Genomic DNA, 20,659 nt, shown 5'->3' on the forward strand with positions numbered 1-20,659 from the left:
ACTGAATCACATTTTTCTATGCTTGTTTTTTCTCTCAGCATGCTAGAGCCTGCTGTGTCTGTGGCCAACAGCAGTGGGCTGGTGTCTGCACGACTGTGGATTGAAATAAACACGGTGGATAAAGCCATAAAAGAAAAAAAGGAAAAGCGTTGCTTGTTCGCTTTGTGACAACAGGCTGGCTGAGGGACGAAACAAAGCGCTTTATCAATGTCAAAGGTGCGATGAGACATGACTAACACAGGAGGCAAACTGTATTAAGGCTCCCATCTGCCAGCCCTGCTTCAGACCAATACAGCCAGAAAACTGAGGAGTATGAAAAACTGTTTTATCCATTTTCCTTTTATATATATATATATATATATATATATATATATATATTTGTAATAATCCAATTTGTTCAGAGCTGCAAGGTTCTGGAAAAAATTGAGAATTCTTTTTATCTTTAGGGTTTCCGCGGGATCTTAAAAACTCGTACATCTCAGAATCTAAAGTTTAGGCCTTAAGAAGTCAAACATTTGATGTCCACACTAAAAGGTGAGTGGTTCAGTTTTGTATAATAAACCAAAAGTCTAATATATGAGCTTGTTGTATTTTCATTTCTCTTTGGAAAACTTACAAATATCATCTGAATTTGGATGAACAAGTCATTACTAAACACCAACAACAGGACAGGAACAAAGTGAACACCAGACTAAATAATAGGAACATTAACAAGGCGACACTGCTTCACTAAACCCATCTGGGAAAGTTCTTTCCAACGTAGGCTTTTGTTTGCTGATAAAACCAAAAAGTTGTAGTCTGACTTCCCAAACTACCATATAATAGTAGCTTTGTGCATTACTCCCTATTTCATATAGGGATTAATGCACATACGGCCATTCCAAAACCGGCAAACAAGGTAGGGATGGAGTTTTCTCAAGTTTTTCACACTATCGTCATGGCTGAGCTGGCAAAAAAAAGACAATGCATCTTCGGAGGAACAGAGAAAGAGGAAATGGCGGACTGACCCAGCGATGAGTCTGACACAAATAAACATAGGAGCTGCCAAATATCTATTCCGAAGCTGTAGGGGGAGCTCTATAGAGAAACATGTGAGCATAAAGCGAGAAAACGGAAAAGAAATGCAGGTCCGTACGCTGTATATCTGCTGTAAACCTCGATTAAAACACTAATGTGATGACAGAGATGACTGAGAAAAATGACAGTGTGCTGGCAGTATTTTTGCAATGTGTTTGTACATGCTTGACAAGGTGCAGTATACTATAGAGGAAAGGTAAGGAAAAAAGCTCAGGCAGTCTTACCGGGGAAAGTTTCTGAATGAGGTCATGGGCGACGTGAACCAAATTCTTATCTTCCTGCATGTGCTTCTGGAAACGCCGACTCTCCTCCTCCTCTAGTAGGTCAAAGTCATTGGCTGCATCAAGCAAGGCCTGGATGAGACCTTTCCAGGAACGGAGTGCGGGGACTTGAGGGGCCACTGCAGAGCTTACCCCTGTGCCAATCACCAAGACTAGCTCGGGGGCTTGCTTAGTCTTCAGGCTGGGCAGAAGTTTCCTTTGGGGAAGGCAGAGATTGAGTGATGATAGTTCAAAAGATGGTGCTTCCCAAATCCTTCCACACATCATTAAACAAACCATTTTCAAGCACATTAACATGCAGTGTGAAACTAAAACCTAGATTTAGTTAAGTCTGGAAAAAAAAGATTTTAATTAGCCATCTAGACAAAACAGATGCATGAGTCATGGGCAGACTGTACCGCTGGCTCCAAAGCAGCGCCTGAGCTTAGCTCACCTGGGCTTTTTTGCATTTGAGTCTGCATCCTGAGAATCAGCTGCAGGTCTCTTCTCAGTTTTCACTGAAACAACGGAGGCCATTCAGGTCCTGTAACAGAAACAAGATCACCCACATGCTAAATCTAATGACTAAACAAAGCGAATCTGGAAACTAAGTGTCACATGCAAAAGTTGTTTGACGAAAGAGGACACTTCCCTTTTAACAACCTTATCATTTTGGAATTAAGGCTGTCGAAATGAACGCCATAATAGTGAGTTACATTATGCTTTTAGCATATTTTTGAGCATTCAGTACCTTTGAGGTTACTCTGGAAAATATTCTAGTTTGTATCTGTTCTAAATGTTTTAAAGTTTAAAACATTTAGAACAGATACAAATTGTGATTAACCGAAATTTAAATATGGACAATCCTGCGAATAAACATTTTAATTAATTGACAGCCCTAACTGGAATGATTTAGTATAGGAAACATGCCAGGTCAAAGTGTCATGGCAAATGGAAACAGTGCTTCCACCTGTCCTACTCATATATTATTAAACGTAAGATTTGTCTATTTTTACTTTACTTTATTTTAAAGCAGGTCTTGGTGCTATATAAATACTGTGAAAGTATCAACACGATTAATCCAGAGAGAAGAGCACACAGCCAGTATCCTAAAACGGTGCCTTTCCATAGGCTGCGCCCTCACTCTGACATCTCTCTTGGGTTGGCAGTAGCTTATTCTGTGGGGAGTTGGGAACTGAAGGGTCCAGGTTCAAGTCCCCATACGGACCAAAGTATGGCGGTGGACTGGTAGCTTTAGAAGTGCCAGTTCACCTCCTGGGCCCTGCCAAAGTGCTCATGGGCAAGGCACTGAACCCCCTCACTCTGACATCTCTCCATTTAGTATATGTACTAAGCATGTGTGTGTAAATTAGGCATGTGTGTAATAACACAGTGAAAACATTGTAATTTCCCCTTGCAGGATTAATAAAGTCTGCATTACATTAAATGGTCCGTCAGGACTGCTGTAAGTTGTGATGTCACAACTATATTATATATCGGTAATGCCTATACAGTGCTGTTTCAATCATTACCCAGCTGCAATGAAGGTGCAAAGACTCTGAGAGTGCTGATGCAAAAGATCCGGAATTGCTGACCAATCGGAGCAGATAAGTCTTTTTTTGGGGATGTTGCATAAAGAGACAGGCTCCAAACCGAAGGGTTTCAGACAGGTATATTCAGATAGACACTATCGGGAATAGTTTTTTTTTTACAATAAAACATGTAAACATGTTCTAGTAGAAACTCAAAACGCAAGTACGAACCTGAAAATGAGCATAATATGGCACCTTTAACACAGTCGTCATTTAACAGGAAATAATGTATAAATGTCCTCCTTCAACACACCTTGCCTTATGACATATGCGGTTATCCATTGTAAAATACAACTTGCAGTGATGTTATTGTTCCTGGAAACTGTGACAGAATAGGTGACGTTAGCACGTTTTATTATTATAGCTGGTGATTCCCTAATATTTTATTCTTCACTTTAACAATAGTTACACTTTAGTCAATGCCCCACTGGTCCAACAGCAAGCATGTGCGGGGAGTTAACGTTAATTAGCTAACGTTAACACAGTCCAAGTTGTACTAAATTCGATAGTAAAGAGACAATAGATTACTGTACTATTTGAAGCTAACGTCACAAAAAAGGGCAAGGTAACGTTAACAAGCGGTGCCATTACTTACCTTGATGTAGGTAACGTTAAGTTTAGCGTTATGTCCAGTATTTATTTTTGTTCAAGTAGAAATCCTTTTGATTCAAAGTCAGCGAAAGCCAATTCTATATTTACTTGAGCCACGTTAATGTCATGACGTTAAATAGCATATGGGCATCGACTTGAGTTCAGACCATAGACTGGATATTTATTCAAGTCAACGGTCTATGGTTCAGACCTTTTAGCTTGTGATGTGTTTAATTAAACCCGATGATAATTGATCGTCAGCGGGACCGTAAACCACCACAGAATAACGAATAAAGGAAACTAACGTTAGTTAGATTAACGCTAGTTAGTTTTTTTTGCTTTGAGCTAAGTTAGCTAGCTAGCGAGCTAGCTAGCTATCTCAGAGGTTTTTCAAGAGCCCGAAACTGTGTCTGTTTACTTGTCATTCTGATGATAGAGTAACCTAAGCAGCATTTACCCGTGGTTAAACAACCTATTTAACTAAATGATGCCATGTAATCTCCACCGATGACCGTTATAAACCAAAAATGCTCTCAACTTTCCCTACTTCCCCGGCTGCTTCAGTTACCGTCTATGTTTAAGTTTAGCGGAGTTGTTGAAGTCACCGCCTGTGGTGATGTGTGCACCCGGTCTTATGATGCCTTCAAGTGCTGTACGAATAACTGGTTTTAGGTTTATTGACCCGCATGGGAAATCAATTGGTGCACGACAGACACATCAATGTAGACTCGTCCATCAGTTTTAACGGAATAGAATACATAGAAACAAATAAGTCGGTAATTTCATGCAAGAGAGATGTCAGGATTAAACTTGTACCATTCCGAAGTAATTTATTAATAACGTATTATTTTGTAATATTTATATCCACGTATTCATGTACATCAAAAGATATATTAATACAACTTTTGTCTTCTACTACACAACACAGTAGGGCCTAATGTTAGCCCAATGTAAACTGTTGTTTACGCCACAAACTGTCGCTTACTCTATGAAATATTGTGCAGATTTTCAGATCTTCTGGAGACAGTGGCACGTCTCCTTTCACTTTCTAATTTCATTCAGAAATGTTTGGAATCAAATGTATGCAGAAATTAACCAATGTTTCTTTGTGTCCAAGGCCTCACATTAGACAATTAAAAAAGAAATAGTCAGAACTCTTCTTTTTTTAATCACTAAAACACTTGTAGTTAAGCTGCTACTTATCGATAAACCCAGCAACAATCCAGATGGCCTTTAATGCTTTTCTCCCTGTCCCATAATAGTAACACGTCAGTGTTCACAACTGCTACAGGAAAACGGCTTCTAGCCTGCCATCTTCTGTTTAAAATAAAAACTGCATTTTTAAAAGTATTTCAGGCAAAACTCAGTTTCCCAACAAAAACAAAATTAAAACGTTTCAGGAATGTTGTCTGATGTAAACCAGGTTGTGTGTTTCATCAAATGTTGCAGAAACGTTACTTATATGTGTCAAGTTGATAACTGATGTTGAAATGGTACAGAAGTTTTGAACCACTCTGCTAGTGGTAGTGTTTCCTGTACACCTAGCAAAGTTAGACCATAACAAATCCAGGTAAAGACATTTTTATGAACCCCACAAAAGAAATTACCGTAATTGAGTACTAATACTTATTAGTAAATCAAATCTTTACCCTGGGAATGTGGGCCCCCTTGCACCATGGATATGGGTACAAGTGGCCTAAGCACACTCTTTATGCTTTTTAGTATATCCAAAAATGCAGGACATGCCTTATTAGAGGGGCCATTAAGCAGACATCCAACCGCATAACTGTACAAGGGGACCTGTTGACATTAATATATTTCATAAAATATACTCAGTACCTCTATGTTACACCTCTTGCCAGATTTGCAGTTCAAGTTGCAAGTGTCAATAATAAATAGAGCTGTAAAGCTTTTTTTGCAATGAATCAGAGTGGTTTCAGACTCAGTTATGTGACAAAAGTATTTCAAAAGACCACTCAATAGTCACTTTGTTTTGTCAATTTATTTGAGAATGAAGCCAAATTAACATTGTATGATCAAATGTTTGACATACTTTCCTCAAAGTACCAAATGAAACTGCAATATATATTGGAGTGAGATGATCAACACATTTTTACTTAGTGAGTAAATCATTTATAATTATAGTGCAATACATATTGGATATAGGCATATTTATATGCCCACATCAATGCATACAAGTGAGTATTAAATATTCAAATACGTAACTGAATCAGCAGTTACATGTACAATCTAAACATATCATTGTATTTGAAGACGTAAACATTAAAAGGCAAACAATTCGTCAATCTTCAACATTCAAAAAATATTTTTTCATTTCACACATTTTTATCCCAAATCATCAACCAATAAAGAACTTTACAGCTGTAAAGTTGAATGTCTCCCCAGATAAAAGGCTTTGTGTTCATTCAGTAACAGGAGAAAAGGCATACTGGTCGCACTGGATCACTTTCAGCAATGCTCTCTCTTACATATGATTTTCAGTCACTGGTTTATTTGCAAGAAAGTTAAAATAGGCTGTTTAAAGGTCACCATCAAGGTCAACCATGAGCTCCTGAAGAGGTAAAATCCCTTAACCCTTAACCAAACAAGAGTTTTGGATTTTCACTCCTTCCCTTTTTAAAATGCAGCAATTATCCACAACATGAACCTGAAAGTTGCATGAGGCACAACAAAAGATTTAGTTGTAGTACTTCACTCAAGTAGAATGTAATACAGTAATAAATAACAGAGACTGCAGATGTAGAAACAATCACCCTCTGATAATGAAATACCCGAGTCCTTATTCTGGTGTTTGCAGATGTTTTACTACTATGATTTCTAACTAGTCAGAGGGGTAATTTTCTATTACCAAAGTGAAATATGGCTTTAAGGGCACAAAGGATTAGCATAGGTCTGGTTAGTGCTCTACACAGTATCCAGCAGTATCTTCCATCTTTCTAAAACCCCCATAGAGCCTGATAGTAAAGTCTATGAAGAGCCAAAGGTAAAGGAAGGAATTTTAAGAAATCACAGTTGCTCTACACAGAGATGGAGCCCTCTCTAAAGTTGGTCTTCCCTATCAGAACATTGAGAAGTGTAGCCTTGCCCTCCTGGGTCTCCCTCTGAGCCTGCCTGATGATGTCGCTTAGCCTGTCCTCATCCTCACGCCCTACAAGGTAGCCCTTACCACCGTAACCATCTGCCACTATATGATAATCTGCAAAAAAGGGAGAAGAAAATATAATTTGTCAGATAGTAGCTGCACGGTCATCTCATATAATATAAATTAATTTGGTTCCGAGTGTGGGATACAGCCTGTACATATTTCTACAAGTCACACAAGATCTGATGCAGAAAATGTACCTGTAAACGCAAGGCCACACGCCACGTTGCTGCCGAGGATGGGAACCTGCTCTCTGGATATCTGACTCCAACATGCGTCATTTCCCACCACAGCTATAACTGGTGTCTGGGTGGAAAAAAGCAAACATTTGGATTAGCACAAGAAAAGAAAGAGAACTACAATTACCACATTGCGGTTGAATGCGTCCACCAACCAGTCAAGCTGCAGTTTACATCCATGTCTGTTCAGACTCATAAAAGATGTACTGAATACTTTGAAACAATTTATTAAAAAGGTATTAATTGTATTTTTTTATGCAAACATGGATGCTTCAAACACATCTTCAACCCAGCAGCACAGAAGATCTACAGTATACATCACCAAAGTTTTGGGTAGAACCCCAAGATTAGTGTCACCATATCAGAATCCAACCAAATGTGAAATATGGTCACACTCTCCCCTTCTGTTTCTGACATTTTATTAGACATTTGTGTGAGATGTTGTCATAATTAGCATAGCAATTGTCGAGTTCTGGCCAAAAAAGCTATTGTGTTCACAAAAATGGGGTGGACAAATAAACATATGGACAGACAGACAACCCGATAACATAATGCCTCTGGCTACGGCTATCTCCGGCACGGAGGCCCAAAACTGTAACTGCCGACTGCACTTGAATGACAAATCCCTCGCTCTTCCATTTCACCAGCTGAAGTGGGACAACATACACCCAATTAGTGTTGTTATTATTATTGTTATTATTAATGTGTTGATATTTTAGTGGCACATCCTTTTTACTTGCAATATGTACTCCAGTACTGCACATCATAGAGTTGCTTACATTATATATAATGTCAATCTTTGGATTAGTGATTTTACCTTGTGTCTCGTGAACGTGTCAAACTCTGCGACACTGTATCCTAAGGAGCCGTCACCATACACTATCCACACCTGAAAGGCAACAAAATGTAGCGTTACATTTATACAGGGTGAACCTTGATCAATCCATGATTTGACAAAGCCCTTCTATAAATGCCTGAATCAATACAAGACCTCGGATTCAGGCCGGCACAGTTTTGCCCCCAGGGCAAATCCTCCTCCAACTCCCAGGGTCCCAAAGGCTCCTGAAGGGACAAGGAGCAGTAGAGTTATGTCACTATGACAGCAAACGCATGATTAACCTCAGAATATATTGCTGTAATACAGACAAAACACATCTTGTGATTATTGGCTCACTCTTAGGATTTTAGCCTTCATATATTAACTTGACTACAACAGCTTTTTGTTCCGTGCACTAACCTCTTCATGTGGTGTGAAAAAGGTGACATAACACCAAACAACTGAAGTCAACAAATCAATTAACTTGAAATGGTTTTCCATTTCCATCTTGCGGAAATGAAATGCCCTCTCTCTCTCTCTCACACAGACACACATTTAAATAACTAAACATCTATTGGTTTAACCACAAATATCCTTCATAAACAAATCGTTGTTGGGTATATGAGATCTAACCTGGATCTAGCCATCGCATAGGTCCTCTTGGTCTCATTATGTAAGCAGCACTTCCAACAAAATCACCCCCATCGGCAACAATGATGCTGTCCTCCGCCATCAGCTCATCCACACAGTGGAGGACTTTCAAGGGATTTAAGTGGCGTTCAGTCTTCTCATCAGCTTTAGCCCTGAAATAAAAATACTGTTAGTTGATGGAGACATTATTTTGTAGTTACAGAGTTGTAGTTACATTATTGATAAATTTGTATTTGCTTTCTCATTTAAAAAAAATCTATCCAACCCTGGAAATCCAGAGTTCTCACAAGAGCACAATTTGAATTTGCTCAGCGAGTTACTCTGCCATTGAGTAATGCTGCTCATTAACTATACCCTTGAAGCCAACCTGAACCAATCACATCGCTGTATCTGATATACGCGGGCCAGAGGCGAGCTAAACAGATGATGACAGTTTAATCTACCAGTAGCGCCGCTAGTAGCTAAGCGTACGGGGCTCTGGATAGGTCACCCCATGTATTGTTGTGATAGATTGTAGTGTTATCCAATTGTGTGTGGTGAGATGTTTAAATGCACCCTACTCAATGTCGAACCCTTAATCCTTTCGGATTTGGGTGTGGATATCCAGAACTTTTTTTTAATTTTTAGAGAACAGAGACTTTTTAAGAACAGAGGTTTAATAGATTATTTTACAATACATGCTGACAAATTTACAGATTAGGGACCAGGGATCATCCCCTCTGCTCACCTGTTTGCATTTTCTTTTGTCATATCTCCTGCTTTGAGGCTCTGAGTCCATTCCTCTGGACAGCGATGGCCCTTCAGTCCATTGCAAAGCCGCACTAAAAATGAACCAGCATCACCTAAAACAGAGTAATATTTTAGACTGATGTATTTGCCATAAGGTCCAGCCCTTGAGTATAAATCAATAGTCACAAGTATGTTCACATTCACAATGCTGATACAATACATATCCTACTTACTGTATTTTGATCATTTTAATGATACAGGGTGTTAAGTGTAGAATAAACATGACAACAGAGTTTCTATACCTGGCACATTCTACACTAATCCCTAGAGATCTAAAAGGACACATTGTTACTTTAATTATGAACCTGCATCATGATGGCAGATTGTGAACGTACCCTGAATTGCTATAGTTGGTTTCCAGAAGATATCTGAATTTTTCATCAGCTGCAACTTATCTCTGTTGACAGCGATGATCTTACTGCGTCTGTTGAGAACTCTGCCGTAGCTCAGCCGGAAGTCACACACAGTGCCTGCAAACGCAACATGCAACATGAATGTTTCTCTGGGAATCCTGGACAGCCTGTGGCTATACTGGCTACTAATAAAGTTCAACCTCCAACAGTATTCCACCAAAAATATAAGCAACTTCCAGAGCGGGTTTCAGTTTATTTTTGCAAGGAACAGCTGTCATTCTATGAAACCTTAAATAAAGAATTAAAATAATGTCTGAATTGTTATATAAATTAAAAGCTGTTATTGATATGTTATTTGTAATTTAAACTGTAAGACTTTTTACCTTACCTGCTAATAGCACCACGTCAGCCTCCTTCAGAGCATCTCTCCTGTTCTGTCTGATGTGTATGGGGCTGTCTTTACCCAGCATGCCACGGGCCATGCCCCCAAGGAAACATGGGATACCCAGGTCCTCCAATGCCTTCCTATGAAGCACGGGGAAAAAATGCCTACATGAGTATTGCTAAGTAAAATTACCAAAGAAAAATTCTATGCTTTTTTTAATTCAAATGAGAAAACTAATGTAAACCCTAGAATTTGAGTATGTTCTAGTATCAACAGTGAGCCACCAAAGACAGTGTCCTTTACCTGATGTCATTGGCTGGCGTTGGGGGTTGTGTTGCTTGGCTACCCAGCAGAATAACAGGTTTCTTTGCCCGACTCACTAGCTCTATGCACATTTGAAGCTGATTGGTATTGAAAGAAAAAAAAAAACTGTTAAAAATTCAAAATCTGGTTTAGTCATCTTAAATGGTCCCATGGCATAAAAATGTCACTTTATGAGTTTTTTTAAAAATATTAATGCGAGTTCCAACAGCCTCCCTATGGTCCCCCAGTGTCTAGAAATGGCGATAGGTGTAAACTGAGCCCTGGGTATCTTTCTCAGCCTTTGAGAAAATGAAGGCTCAGATAGGCTGATCTCTGCTTTGCCCGCCCAGACAATTTGCCTTACCCCATTACCTCATGGCTTTCAAATGAGCAAAGTGGCAGTTGGTCAAGGCCACAACCCCAGACTCAGAAATGGCCTACACTAAGGAAAGCTCATTGTGGCCCTAGTGGGTGTAATTCTGCACCAAGGCTGAATTTTGGGAAAGCGACTTCAGATATGAGGAACCACTAACGTCTATATAAAAGCATCCAAAGAGCACCATGTCATGGGACCTTTAATACTGTACACAATGAAAAGGATTGACAGGAATGTATTTGACTAAAACATGTTACATCAGAAAGAAGGTATAAGTCAAAACAAACCTTTAACATTAAGAGCAATCTTACCTGATCTTCTGTGGCCTGTGGGATGTCAACAGGAAGTGGAGACATGTCTCTGGTCTCCCAGGCTCCAGCGAAGAGGTTCATGAGGTGGTTATTGAGGTGCCTTACAGGAAATCAGACCATCATGTGAAATAATACTATATGCATTATTGCATTTTTGACTTTATTTCACAGTTGGGAATGACATGACTCGTGGGGCGAGAAAAAAAGAGCTAAAGTTCTAGGTATCATAAAAGATTCCATTCGATTGAATTTATATAGTGCTAAATCACAACAATACTTATCTCATTGCGCTTTTCATTAAAGAGCAGGTCTAAACCGTACTCTGTGATGTTATTTAAAGAAACCCAACAACAAGATCCAGGTCAGACCAGAACCCAAAATGGGGAGTTTACAAGGTATGTGTTTCACACTTGTGGGCTCCCAGGACACCCTGCAGGCTTTAAGTCATGTCTAACAATGTAATAATCATTTCAATACAGTTGCTGAATTTAGTCATGTACAACAGTCGTTAAACTTTATTTCATGCAATTAAAATTTTATAATTCTCTGGAGGCAACTGGTCTCCTTTTCTCCATATTTGATGTGCTTTTTTCAACATTAAAATAGTAACGTGTATAGTATACAAGCATGCTGATAACATACCATGAGACAATTTTGCCCATCAGGCCTTTGGGAGGGTTTTTAACTCCAAACTCTTTGGACACAACATGGTAGGGATAGAGCGTGTCAATGGGGAACTCTATGAAAACAGGTCCAGGCGTTCCCGACTGGGCGATGGCTAGGGCTTTCCTGACAGTAGGCACAATCTCCCTGATAGTCCTGATGGAGGCACAGAACTTACACAGTGGCTTGAAGAGAGATATTTGGTCGATATCTTGCAGCGCTCCTCTGCCCTGTTCCACAAATACAGTTGATGGAGAGTTTAGAGAGAATATTTATCATGAAGAATAACAAGTTTACACACATCCTACCTGAAGTAGTGTACCAGCAGCTCCTCCCATGAGCAGCAATGGAGATTCAGCCATCTGGGCATTCTTTACTGCTGTCACTGTGTTAGTGAGGCCTGGGCCAGCAGTCACTACTGCAATGCCAACAGTGCCTGGTGGAGAGACAATCAAGATTGCTCTCAACAAGACCCAAAAAGCACACACTCACAACTGACTCAAGGCGCAATCTAAACACCGAAACAGTTCTATCTAAACTTATTACTATACAAGATTGTTTGCAGTACCAAGGCCCAAATACTGGCACACCAAAATGCAATCCATCCGCTATAAACGCTGTTAGTTACACACCTGTGTTTGACCTGAAGTACAACTACTGCAGCAGGACAGCCCTTTACAAACAGCACACCCAATAAGACCGAGGGTCATTCTTGTTCATGAATATGCACCTGAGAGTCTTGCAACAGCATCAGCAGCGAAGACAGCAGTGGCCTCATGTCTGGTGTCCACAATGCGGATTCCCAACTTCTCGCAAGCCACCAGGATAGGCGAGATGTGTCCACCGACAAGGGTGAAAACATACTTGACCCCATGGGCGCGGAGCACTTCTGCCACGCTCTCGCCACCATGACGTGGGCTCTTCGTCTCAGTCTAAAGTGAGTCAGAGGACGGATAAAAGGACAAGTCAGTTAACACTGGGACAATGCCTGTAAGCTCACTGATTTATTAACAGAGGATACAAAAAGCTCCCAGTCATATATAAGCAAGTTTCAGTGTCTAAAAAGCTTACACTATCTATTCACTCTGGTGTTCCATATTTCACAACAACCACATATTGTTCTGTATTTGGGAGGTTATGTAGCTCTGGGCTTTGTGCAATCACACTAACAATCTGTGTGTTGTGATAGCCTTTGTGCTAGAAAACCACACGGTTGGTCAAAGTTTACGTGAATAGAGGTTGACAACCTACAACCTGTAGACTACCTACACAGGTGATTTTCTAAAGCCAGTTAATGCAGCTGTAATGCATTATGCAAAATGCATGTGGAGAAAAGAACAGAAAAGCATAGTGTATAGTTGCAATGTTGAACTGAGACAACCTACCTTGTGAAACAACTGGTAGAGCAAGCCAAGTTTGTAGGCTGCAAACACAAGCCCACCCACCACAATGCCCGCACAGCATCCAAGGACTGTGCCAAGGGCTCCAAATGACTCCATGTCAAGATGTGAAAGCAAACCTTTATTTATAAAACCTCAACTTAGCTAAACTTAACATCTAAATCTACTCTTAACTGTTCAGCAGTTCAGCAGCTCAGCTTGGCTAAGGTACTCTGGAGCTGGTTTTACAACCACTACACTCCCATTTCGAAAGTCTTAAGTTCACCAGTACGTTCACTGTGAAATGAGCTAATATTAGGTTACCGACTCCAGGCTGTTAAGAATATGCAGTCGACACAAGTTGAAACGACCGAATGCTCTTCCTGTATTTGCTGTGGTGCCGACACAGGAACACCAGCGGATATATTTCCGTCACGATCTATGGACACACTAGCTAGAACTAAATATTGGAGTTCCGGCTTTTGTGTTTTCAAAATAAACCTACAGGCACAACTTGTCTCTATTACGGATTATAATTGTGGTTCATACATTCTATAATTACAACCATATGCACATTCATATTAATATAATCAAGCATACGTCAATATTACTTGCCAGAAATGGAGTCTATATTTGTCCGTGTGGGCTGTATACAAATGTTTACCCTTTATTGTGACGTAACGGAGGACATCTGTTCCGGTTACTGGGCTTTGTTTCTGGTGAAATTGATTTGGCTGTCTGTAGATCTGTGTTTTTTTGTGAATAAGAGCTCGTCGCTATAACAGTGTGTACAAGAAGTACAAGTCTCTGGTCCAATGAGAAGCTTGTGAGGGCGTGTCACGCTGTCAGGGGTCAAGGGTCAAACATCGTTATTTCTTATCAGAGCAAAGTTCATAGTGAAATGAGAAAATGAGACAAATCAGACGATGTTGCATAGTTGAATTTAAGGCAGCGGATTCAATGTTGAGATGTAACATTTGAAAAAAAACATTTGGAAAAAACTAATTAAACACATTATGGTTGGTAAATGAATACCTTTAAATCATACGGTTTCCTTATATTATACATGCAAGTGTATTGTTGCTGTACATTATTTTTACAGCAGTGTGCAAAAGGGGAGTTTGTAAACATCAATGGTCCTTCCATGATCAGGATTTTCAGCAAAAAGTATTTTGTCATCTGCTTTTTGTTCCTCAAAAACAACTATCTGAAAGAGAACATAAACAATATATGACATATTTTTACATACACAACTTGCCACAAATCATCTAAAAAAAAAGAAAGAAAAGGTGAACTTTATTTATATCTATCATTCATCAGTGTACCTGATTTTCTCCACTTCTGAGCCAAGGTCCTGGGAGATAAAGGAAATGCTGGGGTCCAATGAACCAGTGACGTCCAAGGTTCTGCCCATTGACAAACACGGCTCCTTTACCCCAACCCTGAGGATGGATGCACTGGTTTGATTAGCAATTTCATGTGGACTTTTTGTGTTGGTCAACCAACTGCAGTATAACACTGATGTAGAGCAGTAAAACATTAAGGATTACTAACAGGCAGTGTGATGAAGGTGTCTCTGGGAGGACCATTCACATACAGTCTGGCCTGGAAAAATCCTGGAATGGAGGGCGACTTGAAGTCAGACTTCCATTGACCTGAACTCATTAATCTGAAACAAGATCAAACGTTCATGTGAAACTGTAAAAATGTGTCACTGAAGTCTACATTACATTTTGACCTGAGAAGGATTTGGCAAGACATGATAACTGAGTTCTTTGATTTACAAACCGATTCTTGAATATTTTAGGGTTGATCTGCCCTTTAATTTACAACCAGCAAATGTATATTAGTGCCAATGAAGAGGTCTAGTAGTTGGGCCATTTTCACAGAATGAAAAAAATATAATTTAGTTAACCAACCTTTTCATAAAGCCAGGCTTCATGTCTAAACAGAAGATGGTAAATCCTCTTAGAGGGGTGTGATTCAACAGAATATCACCCACAATGCCTGTAATACAATTTAAGGTTTGGTTGTGGGTCACAAAAAATAGAACAAGTCAGTCATTGTACACAGTGGCAGTAATTTGACTTGATTAAGTAAACTGAATTGATTTTCAGTGTCCAAGCAACATTTTTTAAATTGTTTTAATATTTAATTTGGCTTAAAAAATTAGTCCGTAACTTTTTTATATTGATGAACGTTTGTTACATTCAAGCCAACATCATATGAGTTGAAACAAAGCTAATTAGACTATCAGCTCCACAAAACTCTCTCTGTATTTCTCAGTATAAAGTATAAAGTATAATCTAATCTAATCTATCTAGTATGGCTATTTTCACCAAAAATCGAGGGAAGACAATTACTTCCATCATGTTTTTTATTCCTCTGTGTGCTCCTTGGCTACTAGCAACTGCGTGGATGAGGGGTTGGGGTGGTGCACGATCATGGAAGGCTTGTATCATATGGATGCACCAACAGTTTTGTTGTCATTACTTCGAATTCCTCAAGGGGGCAACAGAAACTACGCACTATAGCTTTAAACAATGTTGAAATCTATGTTGACAATTAATTGATTTGAAAACTGTTCATAAGTAAAGGTCTGAAATATTATCCCATATTATAATAATATAATTAGCTATGTACAATGGTTACTCATAAATTCTGGTGTACGCAAAAACTGGTGTACACAATAAACCAATGTAGAGTATGGCACAGCCCAAGACAAGTGTATGGCAGATTACCTTTGCGCTGATCGTCCAGAGCTTTACCATAATTCACTCTTCCACAGTTCTCCACAAGGAAGCTCAAGGTCTTCTCTCCCTTCGATGAACACCAATGTCATTTGGAAAGTTATTTAGTAAAGAAAAGTGATCACAATGAGACAATCCAACATGGGAATTTGCCAAATGAAAATAGTAAATACACTTATAGGGTCCACAGTTAATGTATAAAGTATCTGAGAATCACATTTAAGTTCCAGTCAACTTAGTTTGAGCCCAATTAGTTGCTGCAAAATTGGAATCTGCTGCACTCAGAAGCCCTCTGAAAAACCATAAATCTATCCCTCTGGCTATATATTTAGCCATCTCTTGTCCTGCCAACATTGCTGCATGTTTTGCTAAATTAATCACAATCCTGCAGATAACATTTTAATAAGGAAATTGTTTTTCAATTATGAATAAGAAATGTGGCAACAACGTTCTAATGAAATTAGTTTTGTACTATTCTGCTATATTTAATGGAAGGAAACAATCATTCTATTTTTTTTTTTTTTGCCAGTTGACTAAATTACTCACTTGTACTTTGACACCATCTCAGGAAAAATGTATTTTCCTCGGAGCAGTTGAGTACCTTTGACTAACAGGTATAAACAGTGACCACTTCCAAATATATTGTGTTCTATATTCCTTCTCTCCAAAAACAACATTAAGGCATGTTAGAAAAATATTTCTGGGATGCTTTAGACATATGGGCATGTGTACATAAGTGATATGCTCTCACCTTAAATCTAAAGTATAATTTAAAAATGTAGGTTTTTCAGTAGCTAAGGACAAGAGATGTAGACATGACAGACACAAACAGTCACAAAAGTCAGTACCTGTACATCACGGATTGCCAGCTCATGAGTCTTGTAGTCCAAACTACCAATACATTGTCTGTCTACAAATACCTAAAGAAATAGAAAAGTCACGTTCTATAACCTCAGAAAAAATATTCTGAAACTTTAGCATGCATGTGTTGTATGTAATGTGTGTGTGTCTGTGGATCAGTCCGTAGATTCTCACCAGTGCTCTATCTCTGATGCTGTTTCTGGAGGTGAGGTTTCCTCCACTGGTGATGGTGGTTTCATACAGTGTGTAACCATAGGACTGACCAACTTTACTGTTGACAGGGAGATTCTCCATGTTCACCGGCTTCTCTGACCTGTATGGCTGGATGAAAAGTCAAACAGAACGTGTTACATACAAGGATATGGCAGAACATCATAAATCAGATCTCTGAAGACAATGGATCGGAATCTCTATGCAAAGTTCTACAGGCAGTGCAAGACACCATCATCACTGCTGGGGTTAGGAAGTTCTATTATCACTGAAATCATACAAGATATGTATGCATGCATGAAACTGCAACACACTTGGAATAAAGGAGTCCACCAAACAGCATATGACAGATACTTCTAAAAAGCCATGACACATTGACACATTGATGCATGACCAAACCCGAGGTGCCAGGTCTGAGACATGACATTGAGCACAAGCAGCACATTGCTACACCACTACACAAGTGGAGATAGCAAAGCAGACACACAGGCTTATAACAGAGATGTCCTGTCTGACTGAAGCTCACAACATCTTTAAAAATCCAACAGTTTGGATAAAACATTTTCTATTATACATATCAACTGTCACACCAGACAGGTTTTTCCCTCCTGCTTACCTTGTCAGTGAAGTGCAGGCTGTCCCACAGTGACAGGTGCTGCTGGATAGCAACAGGGCCGTATGCTCTCCTCTCCTGAGGAGAGGGCACTTCAGGAAGAGGCCCAGCTGGAACACGAGTTGGCGAAAACATTTTAACAATGCTATTCATGGCAGACTCAATTACATTTGGTAATAAAGCCATCAGATTAATTTCAAAGTGTACATAGTTTTTCATAAAATGTTTTTAATGCACGAAGATGCTTCAAATCACATTACAGTGGTACTGGCTGAATAAATTCCTCAAGAGTTGATATTTTGGGGTGTAATCTCCAGCCTCAGATAGCGGAGCGTCGTAATCTGCAGACAGTATAGCGAACAGTAAGAAGCAATGCCTTTGTTAAGGAGAATCATGTTCAGAAAAGACACATCCTTTGTTCTTTGGTCATTCCTACCAACCATAACTGGTGACCTGAGGTTTGTAGGTGCCAAAGTCCATCGCTCCATTCATGAAGCCAAAGCTGGTTCCCCCATGGAACATGTACAGATTAATGGAGACACCTCTCTCCAGGATCTCTGACACAACAGCTAGCATATCTGTAAACCATATAATAGTAATGATGACATAATTCACAAAGTGAGCCAAAGAGCAATATGCAGCAATGGTTGATGTGTTAAGGCTGCAACGCACTTCTCCGTCAAGTGTCCTTGACCTGAACCCAATCAGTCACATTCTGAACGTCTGAAAACAGACATCGTCCATAGTGAAGCTTGTACGTGTGTAGAATGAAACGTAGAGTTATGCTGAAATGTGCTCAGCAAAATTGTTCACTGGAAAAAACAATGGTTGAAAAGTGTTTCCATACCCTCATGATGAAACACATGGTGATGTTCTCCCCAGACATCAAACCAGCCAGACCAATACTCCATCACCATAAGAGGTTTCCGGGGCTAAGTAAAACAGAATGTCTGTAATAAGTACATATCTGTCTACTGTAATTATTGAGCCACTGCATGGCTTTAATGAGAAACAAAATCTGACATTTTCCTTTTGGGAAATGTCAGATTTTGCTCTTACACAATACTACGGTATGCAAAAGTAATAACAACGTTTCAGTAATCAGTAGTGAGTGCAAAAGCCACCCACTACAATCCTACCTGCATGTCAGCTAAGTGCTGGATAGCTCCAAACGACAGTCTCTGAAGATTTATTGTTTTTAGGACTGAAATGAGCAAGATTTAGAGAAAATGAGGGACAAAGTCAAACAATGACAAAGTACATTATGAACAGTAATATTCATAAACATGTTTTAGGTTTCAAGAAGAAGAATGAAATGTTAATAAAGTAAAATTTCCTCAAAATAATACAATAAAAACAAAACAAAACAAAAAACCTTTGACTGAAGGGTTTGTTATCTTGGTTATCTTCATTACCTCCCTCCATGCCTCCATATCTCAGGCCCTCCCAGTTGTCTGAAGTCAGTAGGAGCTCCTTGATCCCTCTGGACTGGAGACACTGCAGGAAAATATGCTGAATTCATTACATTATAATCTATTGTAAAAATGTCAGTAAAAAGAAGCATTGCAATACATCAATTAACTCACGTTCTGTATAAAGGGCATGTATTTCTCATCTTTGGCATATGATCCATACTCATTCTCAACTTGAACTGCAATGATTGGGCCTCCCTCTTCAAACTGAGCAAAGAAATGAGGAAAGATAAGCTGAACTCTCCAATTATTATTTCAGGAAATACTATTACAAGACTTTGCGTTTGACTTACCATCATTGGTTTGATAACAGAGACAAGCTTGTCAAAGTAGTTGTTGACAGCATTTACAAATCCAGGATAAGTTGTCCTTAACTGCATGCCTTTATCTTGTAACAACCAGCTGAAAGAAACACAAGAACAACTTCTTTGCATACTGCTAATACATGGCAATGTTTTAAAGCAATGGGCCGATGGTGTTACCTAGGCAACCCGCCCAAGTCCCATTCCGCGCAGATATAAGGTCCAGGACGTAGGATCACCCACAGACCCATCTCTGCTGCTAAACTTACATAGGCCCTGAGAAAGGCAGAGACACCTTCTAATTCATTTTCAAAAATAATCATTCTGCATGAAGTTTAGTAATATTTACATCTACAAAGAGAAAAAAAAGAACATTTAAGCCTTACATGAGGTCCAACTGATCCTGGAAGTTGAATGTTCCTCTCTCAGGCTCATGCAGATTCCATGGCACATATCTAAAAAAGATAAGTAAGAAAACAATTAGTTGTAGCTTATAAGCAATAATCCACTGGCTTGTAAAAATCCAGATATTTGCTTTTTTTCTATTTCAATTTAAGGTGAACAGTTTAGTTAGCCATTCCATACAAACATTTGATTTCCTTTTTTTAGTTCAAACTTCTCCAGTAACATAATTGTGACACTCCTGTGAAATGAGGCGGGACTTGAGGTTGGAGCTTACGTTGTGAGAGTATTGAGGCCACAGGCCTTCATCTTGAGCAGCCGGTCCTCCCAATAGGCTCTGGGGACACGGAAGTAATTAATGGAGCCCCCCAGGATGCGGAAGGGTACTCCCTCCAGAGTGAACTGAGACGTGTTAGCCCTCAGACCCTCCGCACGGTTCATTCTTCGCACGTTAGGGTGATGTCTGGTGGGGGCAAAACTTCTGAAGCATGTCATACATGTTTGATAATACAATTCAAAGGCGTATGTGTGTTACTGTCATAAAACCTTACAAACAGTTGGCTACTTCAAATGAAACATCTGAGAAATATATTGTACATAGTAACAACATGAATGGCACAAAATAAAAAATAAAATAAAAAAAGCTCTATAAAAAGAAAAACTTACCAAGACCAAATATGAAAGTCCTAAATTCTCAAATGCAGAATAGAACAGAGATAACCAGTGACATCAAGAACATTGCCGTACCTTAAAGCTGAGCTTGCCAGGGAGGATGTGAAGGGATGATGGTGCTGGGAGGCCTCAAATACTGTGGATGAGGGAAACTATTGTTGTTTCAGAACAAATAATATAATAGTGCTCTGTCTCTCTCTCTCTCATTCTCTCTCTTTCTCTCTCAGTCAGACAAGAGAGGCATTAGATTGTACACACAGTAATGTTGGCCACATTATAATGCCCTGATGTGGTTCTAAATTAATCAAAGCCTGAAAATAAGGAACTGTGTGCTACTGTGGTCAGAAGTTAGTAATAGTATGAATTTGTGTGTGCGTGTGCTTGTGTGTGTGTGTGTGTGTGTGTGTGTGTGTGTGTGTCATGTTTCC

General features: G+C 39.4%; 3 protein-coding genes across 5 annotated transcripts in view; all 3 read right to left on the minus strand.

Annotated features, from left to right (window-relative positions):
• fam118b (family with sequence similarity 118 member B) overlaps positions 1–4,168 on the minus strand; it is a 12,786-nt gene extending 8,618 nt beyond the window's left edge. Inside the window, exons 1-3 of the mRNA XM_034866890.1 lie at positions 3,525–4,168; positions 1,792–1,881; positions 1,302–1,554 (exon numbers count right to left, since the gene is read on the minus strand). Coding sequence (XP_034722781.1) covers positions 1,302–1,554; positions 1,792–1,874 — 336 coding nt within the window. The 5' untranslated portion in view covers positions 1,875–1,881; positions 3,525–4,168. The remainder of the gene's footprint in view (positions 1–1,301; positions 1,555–1,791; positions 1,882–3,524) is intronic.
• Positions 4,169–6,373: 2,205 nt separating this feature from the next.
• On the minus strand, positions 6,374–13,349 carry ilvbl (ilvB (bacterial acetolactate synthase)-like). The gene is made up of 14 exons (XM_034866858.1): positions 12,956–13,349; positions 12,301–12,502; positions 11,879–12,006; positions 11,550–11,800; positions 10,905–11,007; positions 10,221–10,315; positions 9,921–10,057; positions 9,515–9,649; positions 9,118–9,232; positions 8,373–8,542; positions 7,914–7,984; positions 7,740–7,811; positions 6,884–6,989; positions 6,374–6,737 (listed from the first exon to the last, which is right to left on the minus strand). The coding sequence occupies exons 1-14, from the start codon at positions 13,067–13,069 to the stop codon at positions 6,559–6,561; spliced, it is 1,878 nt and encodes a 625-aa protein (XP_034722749.1). The 5' UTR covers positions 13,070–13,349; the 3' UTR covers positions 6,374–6,558.
• Positions 13,350–13,595: 246 nt separating this feature from the next.
• On the minus strand, positions 13,596–20,439 carry glb1l2 (galactosidase beta 1 like 2). Of its 3 annotated transcripts, none has more exons than XM_034866861.1 (19): positions 20,307–20,439; positions 19,837–20,022; positions 19,544–19,612; positions 19,338–19,433; positions 19,149–19,257; positions 18,970–19,062; positions 18,799–18,880; positions 18,523–18,587; positions 18,231–18,315; positions 17,824–17,961; positions 17,644–17,724; positions 17,387–17,493; positions 16,735–16,881; positions 16,548–16,619; positions 15,691–15,769; positions 14,869–14,956; positions 14,504–14,618; positions 14,275–14,391; positions 13,596–14,156 (listed from the first exon to the last, which is right to left on the minus strand). In XM_034866861.1, exons 2-19 carry the CDS (start codon positions 19,998–20,000, stop codon positions 14,046–14,048), a joined length of 1,818 nt encoding a protein of 605 aa, XP_034722752.1. In that variant the 5' UTR covers positions 20,001–20,022; positions 20,307–20,439; the 3' UTR covers positions 13,596–14,045. The 3 variants fall into 3 exon arrangements, with proteins under 3 accessions (XP_034722752.1, XP_034722751.1, XP_034722750.1); XM_034866860.1 differs by having other exon boundaries at positions 20,226–20,439; XM_034866859.1 differs by lacking the exon at positions 20,307–20,439 and having other exon boundaries at positions 19,837–20,190.
• Positions 20,440–20,659: the final 220 nt, after the last annotated feature.

This window comes from Etheostoma cragini, chromosome 3 (genome assembly GCF_013103735.1).
Source record: "Etheostoma cragini isolate CJK2018 chromosome 3, CSU_Ecrag_1.0, whole genome shotgun sequence".
Classification (NCBI taxonomy): Eukaryota; Metazoa; Chordata; class Actinopteri; order Perciformes; family Percidae; genus Etheostoma; species Etheostoma cragini.

Excerpts from the sequence above, each read along its gene's own strand:
- ilvbl (XM_034866858.1), bottom strand. The coding sequence starts at position 13,069 with ATGGAGTCATTTGGAGCCCTTGGCACAGTCCTTGGATGCTGTGCGGGC. Across the intron at positions 12,503-12,955 it reads TCTACCAGTTGTTTCACAAG|ACTGAGACGAAGAGCCCACG; the intron begins GTAGGTTGTCTC and ends GACTCACTTTAG. Across the intron at positions 10,058-10,220 it reads ACGCCAGCCAATGACATCAG|GAAGGCATTGGAGGACCTGG; the intron begins GTAAAGGACACT and ends CGTGCTTCATAG.
- glb1l2 (XM_034866859.1), bottom strand. The coding sequence starts at position 20,054 with ATGACATGCTTCAGAAGTTTTGCCCCCACCAGACATCACCCTAACGTG. Across the intron at positions 19,434-19,543 it reads CAGGATCAGTTGGACCTCAT|GGCCTATGTAAGTTTAGCAG; the intron begins GTAAGGCTTAAA and ends TGCCTTTCTCAG. Across the intron at positions 16,882-17,386 it reads GCCTGCACTTCACTGACAAG|CCATACAGGTCAGAGAAGCC; the intron begins GTAAGCAGGAGG and ends CTTTTCATCCAG.